The 19,206-nt window shown below is 45.9% G+C and overlaps 2 protein-coding genes across 3 annotated transcripts in view; one reads left to right on the top strand and one right to left on the bottom strand.

Annotated features, from left to right (window-relative positions):
* The window catches only part of LOC115612790 (gonadotropin-releasing hormone II receptor-like), a 48,584-nt gene that overhangs the window by 12,349 nt on the left and 17,029 nt on the right, over positions 1–19,206 (top strand). The gene's annotated exons all lie outside the window — the stretch shown is intronic.
* PARP16 (poly(ADP-ribose) polymerase family member 16) lies at positions 2,157–7,890 on the bottom strand. Its single transcript, XM_030497545.1, has 6 exons — positions 7,594–7,890; positions 6,790–6,927; positions 5,784–5,990; positions 4,482–4,653; positions 3,499–3,640; positions 2,157–2,873 (listed from the first exon to the last, which is right to left on the bottom strand). Exons 1-6 carry the CDS (start codon positions 7,783–7,785, stop codon positions 2,729–2,731), a joined length of 996 nt encoding a protein of 331 aa, XP_030353405.1. The 5' UTR covers positions 7,786–7,890; the 3' UTR covers positions 2,157–2,728.

The following is a 19,206-nucleotide window of genomic DNA, read 5'->3' as shown; positions in this document are numbered from 1 at the left end:
CCACGTTGGGAAACACATGCTGGAATCAGCAGGGAGCACAGAAAACAAGCGTGGGAGCAGGGTATTAAGTCTTTTGCTGGCCTGCTAAGGTAGAATCTGAGCACCTCAGATGTATTCATTTTCCCATTGCCTTTGAGGACAGCGCTACCCAGCTCCGCAGATGTGGAGCTGAAGGATGGAGGAGGCTGTGCCCAGCATCCCTGCAGGCCTGGGAGTGCAAGGGATGGGGCTCCGAGCCCTCTGACAGGCACTCGAGATATGTCCATCAGGACTCAGCCCCTACCTGCAGCCACCTCTTTCTTCTGGGTCTATTCAAACTGTTCAAAGCAGAAAAAAGCTGCTTTTTTCCTTTGATACCTGCTGATTTAATTGCAGTGCTGGACTGTGTGTGTCTGCCATGAGAGCCCCTGCAATACTTTTCTCTCTTGGGGGTACAGCCTGGAGCAGCGCATGCAGAAGATCAACTTGGGAATTAGCTCCCTCCACTTGGGAAAAGAGCTCAGTGGTATGGCTTAAAGCCAAATAAAAGCCCAGGCAGACCTTAGGTGATAGTGCTGAAGGGCTGCCATGCATTCATTCCTCTTGCTTACTCTTCAGAAACTTTCCTATGCAAAGAAATCTGAAGAAGAGAGCCTCAAAACCTGGCTGCCTTCCTTCCCATCTGTTCCTTGTGCTTGACTCAGATTCCCAGGTCTGTGCCTTTCCCTGCAGTGCAAACAGCCATCCCACAACTGCTGCCTCACGTCCTCCTTTTCCAACAGCCCCCAATAGCCCATCTGTTCCAAAAGATGTTTCTTTGCAGACATACGAAACTTTTAACACAATACCCTTTAGATAGCATCCAGGTTTTCTAGCTAGCACATTACCTACCCTAAACTGAGACATATATAGCACAACATTATATATAAAATGCTGAGGTGGACCAAAAATGGGCAAATATTCCCATGCATGTCTCAAACCCCAAGCTCCTCCCTTCAAATATCAAGGAGGAAACCACTATAAAGTAGTTGAATCTGTTGTGCAATAAATAGTTTATGTATATGATTTTAATTGCAAATCAGCACTATAATTAGCATGTACATTTCTTGAGCTGTGGCAGTGGGATGTGCTTTAACAGTGAGCGATATTAACAGACTGTAAAAGGCAATGGGGAATTGGATTATAATGTTCTTGTTTTGCAAGCTATATGGTGAATAAATACATTTGTTCTGGCAGCAAAATGAACTGGAAGGAATGCTTCTAGCCCCATCCACCAAGAAGAGGGGTTGCTGTAAATGAACTTGAGTTAGAAAACCTGATTACCAGGTCATTATTTCTGGCAATTAGGTACCAGAAGATGATCAGAGAAAGATTTTCTTTGAAATATTTAATGGGTAAGGTAGTAATCACAGACTCATTTGCTGGAAATATGTGATGAGGTTTTTTTTGTGGTCAGGGTTCACTGTGCAATGAAATCCTGTGGTATCAAGTCTACTACTAAAAGCTGGACCATTAGCTTGGACTGCGGCACACACATCTAGTTTTGTTTTGCCTGGAATCCCTGGGTTCGTCATCAGGTTTGTCCCAGGCCCAGTCCCTAACAGAGCACAGTCCTTTGCTCTTTTTTCAGTTTCAGGTAGTTGTAGGTTGCTTTTCTGCATGAAGTTAACTGTGCTACAAATGTTCACAGACATAAACACAATCCTACCAGTTCTGCTGCCATTTTACCCCATTTGTTACAAGTGTTTTGGGAACTAGTTGGCATATTACTGGTCCTTTTGTTCATAAAGGGAGACTGAAAATGATTCAATACAGGCAAAAAATGTTGAACCAGATCCCAAACCTCAGGCAGCCCCAAGCCCAAAAAGCCTGTCAAGTGTCAGCATAAGTGGAACCCTTTACCCTCCCTCTTCTTGGTGCAGAAAAAGTGGAAGTCAGTTTGATAGGAATAATCCTTATTCAGTACTGATGCAGAAGGGCCTGAGTTTGTTTTATCTGCACAAGATAGATCATGGCTGAGAGCACAATGATTTGTGCTGGTTTTGGCTGGGACAGAGTTTATTTTCTTCACAGTAGCTGGTATGGGGCTATGTTTTGGATTGTGCTTAGCTGCTGGCTGGTGTTAAACCACAACAATGTTTTATGGGGAGGAGAGAAAAACCATACTAGAAACCATGTAACTTCTTCCATTTTGGTGGTTGTTTTATTTCTTTTGCTTTGTTACAATCATTACGCTCTCATACAAAAATTCCTGGCCAAAGCCAAAGTTTAGTTTTAAAAGTTTAAACAGTGATCCCATCTGCACTGATACATGCTAAACATCACTAAATTCAGCTTCTGAAAACAAACTGGTAAGACTCTCTACAGGTTGCTTTGCCTGACATACAGAAAAATCCTCCCTCCATACTTGTGCAAACATACCTCAGTTTGACAGAAAAGTTACACCTGAGTGTTTCCATGCTTAGTTTTCATTAATTTTAAATCGCTTTTTTCCCATGGACCCTTAATAACTGGTTCGTGCTAAGCTGCACCACTGTGATCCTTTTCAGCTGGACTGGGCATCCTCGTAAATCACAGGAACACAGAAATAAGAATAAATGGAAAGATGCCATGAGGATAATATACTGGTTGCAGAACTGGAAAGTTCCAGGCACCTGTATTTCCAGAGCTCTGGAACAGAGACAGTGCATTGCAGATTGGCTATTATTAAGGCACGTGGTGAAAAGAACAGTTTATCACCTTGGGCAATTCATCTCTCCGAGTGAAACATTCTGTGCCAGTAGTAGACGAAGGTTGGCGAGTTACTGGCCCCTATCACTATGAGCAGCAGTAGGTACAGCATCATCATTACGGCAAAACGGTGGGTGTGAAACCAGGAAGATTGACTAGAAGGCCTGGAAAGGGAACAGAGCATGAATTCTGTTAGAGATGCACAAATACCTTGGCAAAAGAGTATCTTAGGTTTTGCTATTTTAAACTGTTACACTAGTGCAATAAAACCAGAAAGTTGTTTCACAGTCCCTGGAACTAACAAAGCCTGATTTCCCATCCCTTTTCCCCACGTCTCCATGCATAATCCTGCTCTTTCTCCCCATGTTCACACCCTTCTCTGTGGTTTGGAGCTGTGACTGCTTGGCCTGTACGCATGTGTTGACTAGCTGGGTGAATGCTGCCACTTAGAATAGATAAGGGCAAAGTTAAATCTGCCCTAGTTTGAAGAGCTGCACTCATTGTGAGTTTTACTCTTGGTTTCCTGCCACAAACAGTATCAGAGCTCTTGAAAATACCAAGTGCTTACAGCTCTGGTGAAAAAGCAAATTCAGCTGAGCCTGAGAGCGTCAAAGAGTGAGACAGAGACAACGTGATGGTGTAAGCCTTATTTCCACAGGAAACAGGCGATAAACAAATCCTGGCAGTGCATTGTATCTTTCTCACTTGTTTCCTGTTATGTTTCAAAACTGAGATGTGTTTATCTGGCTGCTATAGCATGCTCATCACTCCAGATAGCTGAACTCTTACCTCCTGTGCTGCTTCTGTGAATATACCAGCAAGTATTTAACTCGTAAAAGCTCATTGTTTGTGACAACGAAGTACTTCTGTGGTACATCACCCCCTTCGCTGTTTCTCACTCTTGCTCTTTTTCTGTCTATTTCTTCTGAATCTGAATGGGAAGAGAAGAGAAGAGGTCTTTGGGGGGAACAGAAAAGCAAAAATAGATACACAACCAACTAATACACCCTCACCTCCACAAGAAGAGGAATGAGATAACCACAGACCTAGTCTTGGAATTCCCCTGAATCCCTTAGCATCCAAGAATAGACTGAGAAGTTTGTTTGAGGCTATACCACTCCTAGTCATCTTTGGTATGGATGGCATTATGGCCAGACCAGGGTGGTGAGGAGGCAGGTCTCCCACCCACAGGGTGCTTGAGGAGCTGCTAATGTTAACAGGGAAAGAAAAACAACATGGAACATGGAAGGAGCGATTGACCCCTGCAAGCAGAAAACAGTAAAAGAAGGAAAATCTGAGCAGAGGCTTCCTAGACATCAAATAAAGCTTATTACTGATACATTTGTGATGCTTCTGTTCCACCAGCAATTAAACATTATGGAACATTATTTTATCATACTACTAAAACTAGGAAAAACAAATAATGCCTCCAAAATATTTCCTACCCCTTAAACATACTATTTTAAGAGAAGCTTCACAGACAGCGAGGCTGCTGTGCATTTGTTGAGGGGTCCACTGGAAATTGGAGAGGCCTGGTTGGATGGGGCTTGGAGCAACCTGGTCTAGTGGAAGGTGTCCCTGCCCATGGCAGCAGGGTTGGATCTAAATGATCTTTTAAGTCCCTTCCAACCCAAATTATTCTGTGATTCTGCTGAAGGGTGTCCACACTCCATATACTGCATAGTTTACATGATAGTATATATGGACAAAGCTGAAATAGAAGTGCCGAGTATGAGATGAACTACACATAGTTACTACTGCAATAGACTCACCTTTCTTTTTCACCTGACACTTTACATCTGGGTGGTCAATGATCTCACAAACAGCCACGCAGCTAAGGACAGAGCCCAACGCACTTCGCTGCCAACCAAGGCTGTGGGGGCTATAAAGGAGAGCCAGGCTCAGGTCACTGGTGAGATATGTGCCTTCACCAAACAGGGATGTCTGAAATGGAGCAGAAATAGTATCATAAAATTCCGCAGCGCAACATAGGAGTGTTCTTTACTTTCAGACTGGCAGTTCTGTTTCTGAAGGTATTTGAGAAAGGCTTTTCTGACCCGTGTTGGGCCTGGTCCATGCACTGCTGTTGTCCTGGCACAGTTTCCTTGGGGTGGGGCAGCTGCCCTCTCCCATCCCTCAACCTAGCTGCTTGGCAAAGCCCTTGGTGTGGACAGATTCATGCTTTCCCGGATTTGGATTTAGTTTGCCAACCTAAGTGTTTTACATCAACATGACTGCACTGCTGTTAGAGGCATTTCATTGATTTATTGAGACTGCCATCACTCAAATAATCGAGCCCCCACAAACAAGACAAGGCTTTACCTGCATTTAAATCCATGCTTTACTAGAAAAGAGGGAATTACTTTTCAATTGTGAATTCCTTTCAAGTAGAACTGTTTTAATGACTCTGAATCAGAGGATTTGCCACACTAGCTAAAATTATTAATCCAGCAAGTCCATTGTACCTGATAATCATTACTCATAAAGAACGTGGGGGAAAAACATAGTCCAGGTTGACTGGAAGGTTAAGCAGCTGCTGTGTCAAAGCTGCTTTACAGACAACACACAAAGCCAGGAGTCCCAACCGCCTTTTCACTGAAATCAGAAGAGGTGCAAATCCTACGGGATGTCTCCCTTAACCAGGCCATTTAAAGGAGGCTCCATTCACAAGTAGCACTTAAAACTTGGTTGACTTAAACTTGAGGCCAGGCAGGCAGAGAGAATCTTTACGTTGCCTGGGCTACTACCCTCCTCTCTGTGCACAGGCACTTTCCAGCTGCAGGCTGTCGCACAGGCCAGTATTTCATTGGCATTATAGTTCCTTACAAAGAAGCAAAGGGCAGTTGCACTTCGTCATGCTGGAGAAAATGGTTTTGTGCCACTTCCAGTTTTTACCCTCAGGCTGCACTAGAAAATCCAATACAACCATCCACAAAGGCCCACACTGAACTGAAACCAGCAGGACAAGATCATCAGCACATTTCATACCCCTAAAGGAATTTGGGCCTATTTTTAAGAAGTGTCAATAGCAGCAAGTGACCAAGAGCAGATGGTGCCAGTATGAGGAGCCTCACCCTGTTCAAGTGGCAGTGCAGGCCGTTGTGCAGGATGGAATGGAAGTTCTCCAGGCGGCTCCCATGGAAGGCATAGATGAGGTCCCGCTCTCCCTTGGTCTCAGCAAACTTGGTATTGGTTTGATCACAATACATGATCTCAAAGAGGTAGTCTGGAGCGGGAACCACAGCCCCAGACATCCCTGTGAGTTCTTGGATCTTCTCGTACTTAAAAACAGGAAGGAATAGAAGTGTTAGTTTGTGGGGTTAGATTAGATTACTCACTGGGCATGCTGCTTACTGTCCCTTAGTCTTTCCTATGGCTTTGTGTATTTTGATTATGCTTTCTGTGTTAGAATTCAACACTGCCACAACTGAGGAGTAAGCAGACAGTAAAAATTACAACAGTTTCTTGCTATCAAAGCTAAATCCTAATTCTTCTTTCCAGAAAAACCACAAACTGAATTGTGATTATGAATTAATTGAAAAGGACAGCATCACAATTCTACTTTGGCTACGAGGACGATATATTCATCAGCTGATCTTGGCAGAGGGGAAAGAAGTGAAAACAGAAGTTGTTTTCATCTTGCTACTAATCTCTGCAACTATTTTGATCCCTGTTACAGAAGTACCTCAGTAGCTTTCACTTTTGGGGCAGCAAGAAGAAGTACAGTTGTCTTTCTTAGTGAGAAGCAGGACCTAGTTCCACAACACCCGAGCTGAAGTATCTTGGTCTAGAATATGCATGTACATGCTACATTAATGGAAGTAACCGACTACAACCACTGCCCATCATCAACTACTGACAGTGATAACTGTTTCTTCCAACCAGTGCTCCTGTAAATTTCATTTTAAAACCAAAACAAACACCCCTCTCTATATACAGAAAAAAAAATGCACTCATGTTGAACTGTGAAGCTCTCACAGGAACTAACCGCTAACTTCTGGCAGGAGGAAATACTCTCTGATGTGCAAGCGTGCCTTAAAAGACAAACTCTAATCAAGACTTTCAGAATTCAGAACTTACCTCCTGTTTCTTAGTACTTTGTATCATGAAGACCTTAGATGATAAAATCCAACTAAACAAATCCCAGGTCCTTTTCTCTGTGTTTGGCACAGACTCCAGAAGCTCTTTCAGGCTTGGAAGAGCCTTGGTATCTGCAAGCTAACAAGACAGGCATTTAGCACAAGCTCCTTTTCATTATGATTAAACAGAGACCTCTAGTGAAAACAAAACAGTATTTCACCCTGATAGGTTGTAAACTAAACCCCAGTCTCTGTTCTGAGATACAAACATTTGTATCCCATTTGTGGGAAAGTTTGTCACTTGTTCTGAAAGTTATAAAATATTTATATTTACCAGCAATATCTGTAAGGTACGTACAAGAATAATCAAACTCCTAAAAGAAAACAAGCTGTCCCAGTGCAGTATCTGCAGTGGGATAGACACAGTGAGTGTTCAGGCCATGTAACATACAAACCCTTCAAAATCAGTGTTCATTTCATGTACGGAAGCTCTTCTAGCGCTTCATATCCCCCAACGTGGGACTTGGAAGTTTCCATGTATGGGCTTATTAGTCAGAATCCCAAATATACTTTAAAACCTGGGCTCCTTGACTGGGTGAACAACTCATCCTGCTTTGTGTGTAAGCCTGAGGCTCACCTGCGGGCAGCCTCGCCTGCTTCCCCCCCCAGAACAGCCCGGGCACGCTCGGCCTGCGCTCCCCGCTCCAGGCAGCCCCTTCGCAAGGCAGTCTGCTCGTTCCAGCGGTGGACCACCACCGCATTCCCGGCCCGGACACACACCCCGACCGCGGCCACCGGCACTCACCAGCCCCTCGAAGTCCTTGTTGTCACCATCCGCGTAGCGGCCCGGGAAGGGCCTGAGCGCCGAGTCGCGCTTGTAGCTCTGCAGCGCGGCGGCGAACAGGCTGCAGCGCAGGTCGGCGGCCAGCGGGTCCCTGCCCGCCGCCTCCCTAACGCGGGAGGCCGCTTCTGCGGGCCCGGGCCCGGGCGGGGACATGCCCGGCGGGGCTGCCGACCCGCGGCCGCTCCGGTAACGCGGCGGCTCCCGCCCGGGCGGTGTCGCCCCTTCCGCGTCGCCGCCGGGGCCGCGGCCTGGCCCCGCTGCTCCGCCCCGCTCCGCCCCGGCGCGCTCTGCGCCGCATTCAGGCTGCTGGGGCCGCGGCTGTGCCCGTGCACCCGGGACGGGAGATGGAGCCTTCCCCTTGGGTATAGAGGTTGGGGGTGGGAAATGGTGCCTGCTCCCCAGGTGGAGACCGGGAGAGGGGTATGGAGTGGGGATAGTGGGGGAATGGCCCCTTCGGGAAGAGCGGTACAGGGGGGAAATGTAACTTTCCTCTTGGGTACAGACGGGGATGGGGTACGGGCACGAGGGGAGATGGTGCCGCCTCTTCATAAGGAGACCTGTGCACGTCCATGGTTTGTGGTGCAGGGAGGATATGGAAGGGGAGCCCAGCTCCGTTCCCTGCATGGCATCAGGAGGGTGCCAGCCCCTCGTCCCCAGCTGCTGGGGCACGGTGGATGCAAACTGCCAGCTTGGGCATTGCGTTCATGGGAAACAGCAATGCTGGTTAGCCAGAATGGTGAGCCAGGGAGGCTGCTTTTTGTGTAAAACTTCGTTTATGTAGCTCTGACTTTAACAGACTTACGTGATAGTAAGCCAAAAGCATGTAGATGCCATTACTCCTTAGCAGTTCCCGTTATCATCTAAGCTTTTAGCCTCAAAGAATGAATCCAGGCTTGTTTGAGCCTTCTCCCACAGACTGGCACTGCAGAATGAATTGAACCTCTTACTGGTGCTTTCACCAGGTTGGATTCACTACATTGCCTGAGGTTGGGGCTCAGTTCCTCTCTGAAATCCTGGCACAGTGTTAGTGCTCTGAAACATCATTCCAGTTACAAGATGTACCAGAAGTCACCATCAGCGGAGTGGAGGTCTCCTCTGCCAAAACTCTGATGGTCTCATGAGTGCAAGTTACTTTGACCAATTTTGTAAATGTAAAGTGATTTTAGGTGTCCTTGGTTTCTTTATTCAGGAGGGATATTACACATACCCATCGAACAGGCACTGCACATGTAGTCTATTGTAGATGCTCAGAAAAACATTAAGGTCACTTGCGGATACCTGTTACTGGGCTCTTGTCTTGCAACTGGATCTCCAGAGGCTTCTGGAACTGCAGTTTGCAGCCTTGCTCACAGCGAACAGGAACACCAGCTGTGTTAAATACTGCCTAAGGACAAACTGGTATCAAAGCAAGCAAAATGTGAACTGCATTCCCAAGCGTAGAGTTCATATTCTTACTGACCCACTTGAATAGTTTGGGAGTATAAGGAGGTTGTGTAATTCTGGATTAAACCAAATAGATCGTGGGCTGTGCACAGTTACATTAAATTGAAAGTGATTTCAGATTTCACAGTGAGGTACATGAATTGAGTTGTAGGTTTGTTTTCTTGCTTTTCAGCATTTTATCAAAAATGCATCTTTCAATAACAGCTGCTTGAACAAGCCTGCAATATGAAGCCATCAATTCTAGGGCAGAACAAATACTTGCTTGGGTCTGACATATTTAATGGCAACATGTAGACAAAATGATTTTAAAGGTACCTTTGGTTCAGGTTACCCAATTTACTACATATCTATACATGTTTTTATCTCTAAAATATGATCCAGCCTGTGAAGTCCATGCTATTTTTTCCTTCTTGACATATTAGTAATGGATTATTGTTGTGCAGGTTTTGGATGGAACCTTGAAATCTAGATTTTGTCTGCTCTTTGTGGAACTTCTCACACCGATAGAGGTTTGTCTGAGTGTCACAAGCAGCACATTTCCAATTCCTGCTGTATTTTGTGCTGTGGGCTTTCTTAAACCAAGTAGCAGCCGCACTGTGCTTGGTTTGGAGGGTCTCCTACATGTCAGCATCATGAATGGGTGACTTCTGAGAGGAGGTCTAATAACACACAAAGAGTTTTCTCGAGCATTATGGAAATCACCCAGACTTGAAATGGAGCTGGAGAGATTCCTTTCCATATTTCTATAGCCTTGAGAGGATGTATTTTACTTTATCTGATCTGGTGCCTTATTCTGCTGTAAATATCTGATATCTCTGACAGGCCGTTAGCAACATTGTTCAGTGATTCAGCTCAGGACATGTTTATTATCTTGCATTAGATTAAATTGTTCTGTGCAATCCCTTTGAAAATCAGTCGTTGTCTGTCTAACTGGCTGGTTTCAGTCACTAATAAATCATTAGATGTAATAATTTTCAGCACCTGTTAAAGAACAATATTAGAACATGGTAGAGATATCTCTTTCAATGTGTTTGGGTGGAATTTTACATTGAGCTCTCGAATTGGTGTAATTCCAGTGCCCTCATTTAAAATACCACTGATTGTGGTAGAGAAGAGAGGAAGAGTACAGCTCCTGATATCCCTGGGATGGGCAAAGATACTTCACATAGCAAAATATGTGCTGGTTCCTGAGGAGAAACTAGAAGAGGGTGTGGTGAAAAGGAATGGGAGAGCAGGAGGGAAAAGGGTTTCCCTGGAACCGTGTTGGTTCTCGAGACACTGGACTCACTGTGCAGCCACTTTTTATATCTCTAAATGAGTGTCTCAAAGTGGAGTGAAGACTGGCATAAAGAAATTAACCCAAAGTAGATCTAAAACATGGCTGGCATCGTAATAGTTAATGGAGATTCTGAGAACATTGATCCCAAACAGATGCCTGCCTTTGGGATTTCAAATGGATGGTGCTCCCATTACGGCAAGCTCAGCTGTGTTAGGCAGTGACAGATATTGATGAGATAACAAGTTTGCTGTATTGATGCTGGCCAAGAGTGCTGTCTGGTCAAACTCATCCAACACTGGACTAAAACCCAGTTTTACAAAGTGGCCCCCCAGTCAGAGGTGAAGCACTGAAAGCTTTTGGTGCTGGTTTTAGGGGAGGTGCGGCTCTGTGTGCTGGTGATGCTGAACATCAAACTGCTGTAGACTCAGGCCTGCAAAATGTGTGAGGATCACCCAGGATAAAGTCATTGTTCATTTGGAGGAGAAGCACAGTTCCCCCTAGTGTTGGCTGCAGTAGATAAGGTCTTCTAGGCATAGCCCCATGGAAGCCCCAAACCCAGAAGATCTCATCTCATCCCTCTCCCAACAGCTCTATCAGGCTCTGTGTTGGCAAGGCTTTGGAGTCAGAAGAAATACCTAACAGCTACTGGTTTAGCTTGTGTGTTGCTGCTTTTTAGTTAAGCACCGTGAATATGTGCTGTGGGCTGGAGGCTGAGATTCCAAAGCATCTTCCCAGCCCTCTCAAAAACATCCGGATGAGCAGCCTTTGGACAATGTGGTATGCACCTCAGCATCGCCTAATAACTGCATCCCACACCAAGCTCATTGCACACTGCTGCGCCCCTGCTTGGAGTGCTTCTACCCTTTGATACCCACAGGCAGGCAAGGCTGGCTGGGGGCACTTGCAAGGAGCTCTCTTTTATGGGCTTCTTGTTTTCCTTGAGAAATGCCCTTCAAATGTATTTCCCTTCCCCAATTTTATTTTCCTAGATAGAAAAGCTATTTGTGGTGGTTTGCTGTGATTCAGTGCGGAGATGGTTTTGTGAAAGGTTCTGAAAGGGTTATTGCCAGCAGAGGAGTTTGGAGCTGTACGGCTTCTTCTGAAATTGAAGATCTGATTATTTAACATAGACTGTAATAAAAATAGTTTCTGGTGTTGGTGGATGCATTTCAGCAAAGAAATGGGGCTTAAATGTCTTCATTTAATTCCAGTATATTTAAAATTGATCTCATGGACCGGAAAAGGGATTTTTTTTTTCCCCCCCTTAACTAGGCTCTGTGAAGGAAATTAATACAGGGAAGGGAAAATAGAAATACAATACTACACTCAGTGAAACAAATGCTTATGACTGAGGGCTTCGTTACTTGCTAGCACCGCTGGAAAAGCCAGCTGTGTAAGGTATGCTTTATTATAGAATTAACCTTGACCTAGGGTTCAAAGAGAAAGGTTAGTTTGAAATAAATCAGTAGTATGGTCAGGTCACTTCAAAGTGTCTGAAGCTGAGCTTGAAGATTACATGCTGTTTATGTGTATCCAGTTGGAATAGAACATATGGTAAAGATAACAGAAGTAAACTATTTATCTCTTCCTCCTCCATCCCCCTTTTAGGATTTAACATCTTTTTGTCCTTTGTGTCTGTATGCTGCGGGGGATGTTTTTGTCCTGAGATATTTATTGAAAACAGAAACGCGGAATAAAGCAATCTTCTTAAGTCAGCTGGGTATAATAGTCCTTTCCAATTGCTCAGATAAAAGTACAAACTGTTTTGGAAATAGTCATATGAATATAGTGAATCATATTTCTCTGTCACTCGTCTCAGTGAATTCATATAGTCATAAAATCAAAACAAAATGTGCTTGGGTCTGAATTACCATAGTTCTAATCTAAAAGCAGGACGACACTGAACTGTTACGTGTGAGTTACATGGGTTTAAGAATTTCCCAAATACCAGATAATTCCTGACATCCCAGCAAAAGGGGCACAAGTATCCCAGCTTGCACGGGGAGCGGGGGATGAGGTTGGTTAAGCAATTTACCCAAAGCCACTCGTAATCTGTAGCAAAACTCAGATTAGTCCTCAAGGCTACGGATGATTCCAGCCCTTTCTGGGGGAAAGGGACAGAATTTCACCTTGAATTTCCTGAATGCCAGTTTGCTGCTTTAACCACAGGACCAACCCTTGCCTTTTGGTCCATGTTCCCCTATTTTTTTGCTGTTTGTGCAATGAGGAAGATATCAGAACTCAAAAGGTGGCGTGTCCGCCAGTTGCTTGAGTCCATGTCCAGTGTGGGTCACTATGTAGGGGAAATAAAGGAAGATTTCACTTCTTCCAAACACGTCAGAGGATACAAAGTGCTGTCAGTTAATTTCTACTAGATGGCAATTTTCCAGTGGCTTCCTGTGTCTTGTGGCTATGGTCAGGCAGACAGAGAAGCCCTTTTTGGTTACTTGGGTGAAATTCAGGGTAACTCCACTAAAATGATTATATTTTTGAGTAAAAACCAGCGTGTGAAGGGAGCTGGGCTTACGGTGTATGGAAAGGCAAAGCAGAGACAGCAATGAACTGGAATTTGTTGTCTCGGATGCACAGGTTCTCCCCATGTGAATTGCTGTAGTGTGCGATGTGCGAGGCTGACACTGGAGTTTTGCAGTGCTTATGGACAAGTGGTGGGATGAGCAGGGCTGGTGGCATTGCTGGGAAGCAGAGAAGACCTTCTGCTGGGATGAAAACCAGCCGCTGAGCCGAGACATGGTCACTTGGTAATAGCTTTGCTCCACAGATTGGTTTTTCCCTAATGTGATACATGCAGTGTGCAGATAGCACCACATTCTAAGATTTATGGTTGCCTGATTTTTTTCCCATTAATAGGGAAATCTGATAATTATCCATTTTAAAGCAATTGCTGAACAATAGGAAGGAGAATGCTTGTTAAAAGTAAACATAAAAGCGAACTGAATCTATCTTAGGGTGCTGAGCCTTTGATAGATTTGCTCCTTACAGCAGTCTTTGATCTGCCACACTAGAAAATAAACTCAGTGGGAGACTGGATATGGGATATAGAGCAGTTCACCTCTAGGTCACAGGCTCCAATCCAGGCCAGGTCAGGATCAAGCCTCTGGGTCAGGTTTGGTGGGAGCTGGGGACAGCAGCACCCCTGATGTCTGCACTGCACCTGCATGGTGAGTACAGGGAGAGTGGGGGTCCACAGGGCTGCCCGGCTGCTGTCACCCACCCCCAAACCCCTGCATCAGAGCAGGCGCCTATTGCTGCTTCCCTGTTCCCAAACAAGAGCTTTGCAGCTTTTCCAAGGAGATAAATGATGTACCCCAGGGCAGCACAGGGGCTGCATCAGGATTCAGCTCTTGGAATGCTCTTGCTGGAGGCGGCTGAGCCCTCTGTCATGGGATGTGTGCGGGTCATCCCCAGCCCTGCACTGCAATCTCTGTTCTCCCCCATCCTCTCAGAAATGCCACATGAGCTGTGCTGTTACTTATCGGGTAATCTAAAGAAAAGAGAAGTCTTCAAAGTAGTATGAGTGCTGTAGGAGGAGACCTGTGGATGTGCCACAGTTGTCCTGGAGGCAGCAACATCTGCTGGCAAAGTGCTTTTCTGACTGCTTCATTGACAAAAGGCAGCTCCATAAATCACTCTTTAGCCTAATGCCATGCTATGGCACGAGGTGACAGTGTTTGCTATGGGCCAGATTCCGTGGTCTGATAAAAATGGCTTGTGGTGTACAGTGACACAAAGCTGCTTTGAAGCTTGCCTTGCTTCCCCTCCAGCCTACTCTGGCAAACACTGGGATAGCCATAAATGTGGCTCCTTTGCCTGCTCCTTCTGCTCCAAGGGGACATGGCAAGGACTTCGTAGAATCATCATACAATCACAGAAGGGTTTGAGTTGGAAGGAACCTTAAAACTCATCCAGTTCCAAGCCCCTGCCATGGGCAGGGACACCTTCCACTAGAGCAGGTTGCTCCAAGCCCCGTCCTTGAACGGGGACCTTGCACAAAGGCTACAAAACCTTTTGCTTTAGAGGTGAGGGCAGGCAATGAGCTGTGAGATCAGCAGCAATCTGCCCAGCAGGAGGTCAGGAACCACTGCATGGGCTGTGTTAACAGTATGTAGGGAGCTGTGCGAGCAATCCCGCTTCTGCTGAGCTCCAAAATACACAGAGGCTTTTCCACAACCTTGCTCCACCCTTAAGCTTCTGCAGTTCCCAGCTCTGTGGCATCGGAGAGGATAATGCGGCATTTAGAGGCAAGTTTTGCTTGGAGAGGTCCAGCCTGAGCATCCCATCTGCTGCGTTGCTCTTTTTTTTGCACCAAGGGATGCGTCAAAACAGCAAAAGGAGGTTTGGCTTGTGTTGTGCCTGGTTTAGCTGTCCTCGCAGCAGGGAAGGGATGGTGCCCTGTGCTGGTTTCCCTTTGCCGGCTGATGGCAGCAGTGCATCTGCACAGAGGGATAGAGCAGGCGGCTGCAGGCAGCGAGGCAGAGCTGGAGCAGTGAGAGCAGCTCTGCCGCTCACCTGCCTCTTCCCTTGGCTGCTCTGACCACATTGCCCCAAATACCGCAGTTTAGGGTTATAACACAGCTTCCTACTGCGAATCGGGCTTTGCCTCTGATCAAGTCAGTCGTAAATAGGAGAGTTGTTTGAGAGCAGCATGGAAATAAGTCTGCTGCTTCAGAGGGGACAAACTGCCATCAACTTTCCATGTCTGCACACCCACCTGCTGATTTATCCCTGCAAGCACAGCAGAACAGGTGGATAATCTCCAAAAGGAAATGCTAGGCGCTGAGTTGTTCCTCTTCCTAAATCAGGACTGATATTTCTTTGGGAGCCAGGAGGTGATGGGGTGATTCCCTCGCCCTCGGAAGGGCTGTGGGGTTTGCCCGCTGTTACCCTGCTTTTCCCTGGAATGTGCATGGCATTACAGTGACAGGAAAAGAATGTTCCCCGCTTGCTGTGTTCAACATAGTGATTTTAGGGGAAGAAAGAGGACAATATGCTATTGTTCTGTTGTTCCCTACCTCAGCTTCACACTGAAATATTTAAGCTCCTCCATGAATAATGCAGCTTCAGCCCCCAGCCTGTTTTGCACTTCACACTAACCGGGCCCATAAAACAACAGGATTGCTCCTGGCATACATTACACCGTGCAGGACATCTCCCACCAAGCAAAGCTTTGTCTTCACTGCCACAAAGGCTGTTGGGATTTTTTTCCCTGTCTCCAAGAGTGATAATGAGCATGAGAGTTCTTACTTTAAAATATTAATGGAATCAAGTCACTTGTGGGTTTTTACCTGGTGCTAACTAGCCACGGCCCGCACCGCATCTCCTATTTGTGCCTGATCCTGTGTAGGTCCCTCTTTATCCAGCTGCCATCCCATGTAAGAGAGCTATACTGCACTTAATCTATAGGAAAAATATGCTGTATTTAGCTGATGGGACCAAATGAGCCAGGTCAGTGTCCTGTACCTTCACAATAACAACTGTGTTTGTGTGATTTAAAGAAGAAAAATCATGCTGCGTGACTGTGTATCTCGAGTCTCTCTCTGCGCGGTTTTGCACTGGCATAATCAGTGTCTGCAAGTGACTTTTAGATCAGATTTATATCCAACTGAGATCAGTCAGGTATTGTTGCATACTGGGATATTGTCACGTATATTAGGAATCAGGATTGTTCCATAACCCAAAATGGGAATTATTTCTTTCTCTTGACTAGGAATTAGGTACCTAAGATGCAGCAATGGGTAGGGGCAGCATGCTCAAGGCTCATACATACCCTGTCGCATAGAACATGGCACTTCCCAGGTCCTTGCAAAGTTCAGAAGAGACTTTTGTAGCATTTTAATGGTGCTTCTATTGAGAACAGGACCCTTTTGGTGCTGGGTTTAGTTGCTCCCAGCCACGCTGCACAAAGCTCTTCCCTCCTCAAAAGAGAAGGAAAATTGAGGCAACGGGGAAAAAAAGTGTGCCCTCCTCCCCTTCCCTTGAAGATACCTTTACACTCACCCCAAACTACAAAGGTGAGGTTCTTGGTGAATTTTGGATTAAAAGGAGCAATATGCCTCCCTGGACATCTGGTCTGTCGTCAATAATGACCTTAGGATCTGTCACATAGGAATTGCCATCTGTGATCCAGTAAGAGGCCTTTCAAAGGGGAGGAAGTGGGAGGATGGAGATCAAGGAATGGTTTGCTGCAGGAAAGACTGGCTTGGAAGCCCCAGAGGTGCATGTGCACTTCCTTCAGCTCTGGAAATCACTCCATTCCTTCATCAGCTTGAGGACAAAGGTAGAAAAATCTTGGGGTTTGGAAAAATCTTGGGAAGCATTTGCTGAAGGGAGGAGAGGAAGCAGGGAAAGAAAGGTAGGATTGTCTGGAAGGTGGTTAAAAAATACAGGACCATACTGAGTGAGTGTAAAGGTTCATCCAGACCTGAACCTTCTGCCCAGAGGCAGGTGAGAGTGATGCTCAGAGGAGGATAAAGCAGTAGAGGGGCATGCAGGGTGTGCTCTGCATTCTCCCTTTTGCTTAGGGACTTCCCAGGTTAGATGTGAGACATCTGAGTTGAAGGGAATCGACCAGGCTCTGGTGTCTGCTGCAAACTGCCTCAGCACAGAAAGCAAATTAAAAGCACTGCCTGGACAGGGGGTATTGTCCCCTCCCAGGCTGCACACTTCCGAATCAAAGCAAGGTTAAAGCTTGCCTTCCTCAGCACGCTGTGTGCCAGTGCATCTCCAGAGCTTCCTGCTCGTGATTCCCACAGGAAGGTTGCAGTAGTGACACCCAGGACCATTGCAAGTGAAGATAAAAAGAACAGTCAGAGTCCTAAAATAGCTAGGAGAGGTTTTCCAGCTGCTTTCTTGCATTGTCTGGGTTGCACCACCTCCAAACCCTCTCCCAAACCAGTGCTGTATGGAAAGACGGGCATCTCTGCAAAGCCTGCTGCCACGGCTGCAAAGGCAATGACATTAAAACCTCCAGGGACCCAGTGATGCTGTTTTCCACACATTTTGTTTTTAATAGCTAGGTATAAACTTTCCCATAGAAACCCAAGATTAATCCGATCACCAGCCCATCAGCTATTTATTTAAAGAGGTAGGTCCTCATCTCGTATTTTGGCCATCAATCCCCATTAGTTTCCCTATATGGTTGATTGAATAGTCCATTGCCTGTACTAATAAGCACCCATTAGTTGTCCCGCAGAGCTTTAGTTTTATTAGAAACAATTCATGTCAGTCTAGGCCAGATGAAATGCTTTTAGCTGGATTGTTTTGATTGCATTACTTGGAAGGTGGCATGTGAGTGCCTGGAAGCTTGGAGAGATGCAGCATCCAACTGAGCTGCTTTTGCACGTACACAGCGCAGGAGAAATGCAGATGATACAGTCGTGAGTAAGGCTGTAAGGGCACAGGGAGTGCATTTAAATCTGCAGAAAAGGCTCTTTGGTTTGCCCCGTTTGGGTCAGTCTAATAGGAATTTCCAAGGAATTGAAGCAAATGTTCCCATCACCTTCTGTCTGGCTTTGGGCTTTTGAACGCCAGTGGATTTCAGGACTCGGCATTGGTGTTTTTCTTCCTTTTTCATTCTCCCTCTTCATTCCTCACACCACAAGCCCAGTAATTTCCCTTTTTGCAGCTCTTTGGGCTGCAGTAAGCTGTTTACAAGCAATTTGGCTCGCTGCTCTGCAACAAACAGCGGAGAAGGCAGGAATTGCTGCAAATCGCTCTTCAGCTGCTCTTCATCACACCAGCTCTGGCTTCCATCTACCTGACAGCCCTGCTAAAAGGATAATAATGCTTTAAAAATTAGAGTCAGCTGAACAACTACTTCATAAATTCATGGCTTTGCCCTGATCCTTTCCAGAAGTTTTTCTTTCACATTGAGTCCATGTCATACGTTGGATTCCTTCCCTTTGGAAATGCTGCTGCTTTTCTACTTTCCAAGCTGGGTCATCCAGCTATGCAAAGGGAGTTACCAATTATCTGTCATTACCTCAACATAAACAAGCCTTATTTCAGGATAATCTTGTGATCTCTCCTTCAGAGAACATGGGATAATCTCTCCATGATATTGTCTCATTCTGGGATTTTGTCCTTGATAGATAAACCGGTCCTGAAATCCTATTAAGAGCTATTCTGCCTCCCCTGGAAAGAGATGAACTCGCAGATGAAACAAACTCCTGGCAAATGTGGAAGAGACCCTTAGCTTTGTCTACCTGATGGGAAGCAGCTCTGTTTTGCAGCAGCTGTTTCCATCTGTACTGCTTCTGAAAGCAATTCAAGATCTAACACAACCCAGGCTTTTATGTGGGACTGATGTTCCTTCTCAGCTCATCAAATCCACCTTGAGCTACCAGTAGGCAACCATGGCAAATACACTGGGGGCTTGCTCGAGATGTGGTGGGGAGGCAGCACTTGGTGGAAAGGGTGGTTGAGTGGGGGATATAGCATCTTTTCAATCAAAGGTATGTCCTATCTGTGTTGAGGGGTGAGTTGCCCTGTTGGTTTTTCCCTGTACCCCAAAGGTGTGCAATGCTAGAGGAACTGGGCAGGAGAGCTCCCACCATTGCCAGTCAGAGGTGAGCTTTATTGTTCTGCTTCATAATTTGGGGAATCTCAGCAGGTAGAGTACGTGGTTGGCAGCTTCCAGGATTTTCAGCCTGGTCCCCTAAAGACAACCTCTTAGTCTGTGCATCCTTCTCCCAAAATAACTCTGACCCTGGTGTCTGAGTTATTTTGGCCATCTCAGTGGCCAAACTGGGAAGTGAACTGGGAGTCAAGCTGGTGCTCTGACTCCTGTCAGAGGAGCCTGATGCAAAGCACATTTAAGTAAGACCATGAGGAGA

This window comes from Strigops habroptila, chromosome 9, assembly GCF_004027225.2.
Source record: "Strigops habroptila isolate Jane chromosome 9, bStrHab1.2.pri, whole genome shotgun sequence".
Classification (NCBI taxonomy): domain Eukaryota; kingdom Metazoa; phylum Chordata; class Aves; order Psittaciformes; family Psittacidae; genus Strigops; species Strigops habroptila.
Note: the sequence above shows the minus strand (reverse complement) of the source record. Positions and strands in the feature narration are given on the sequence as shown.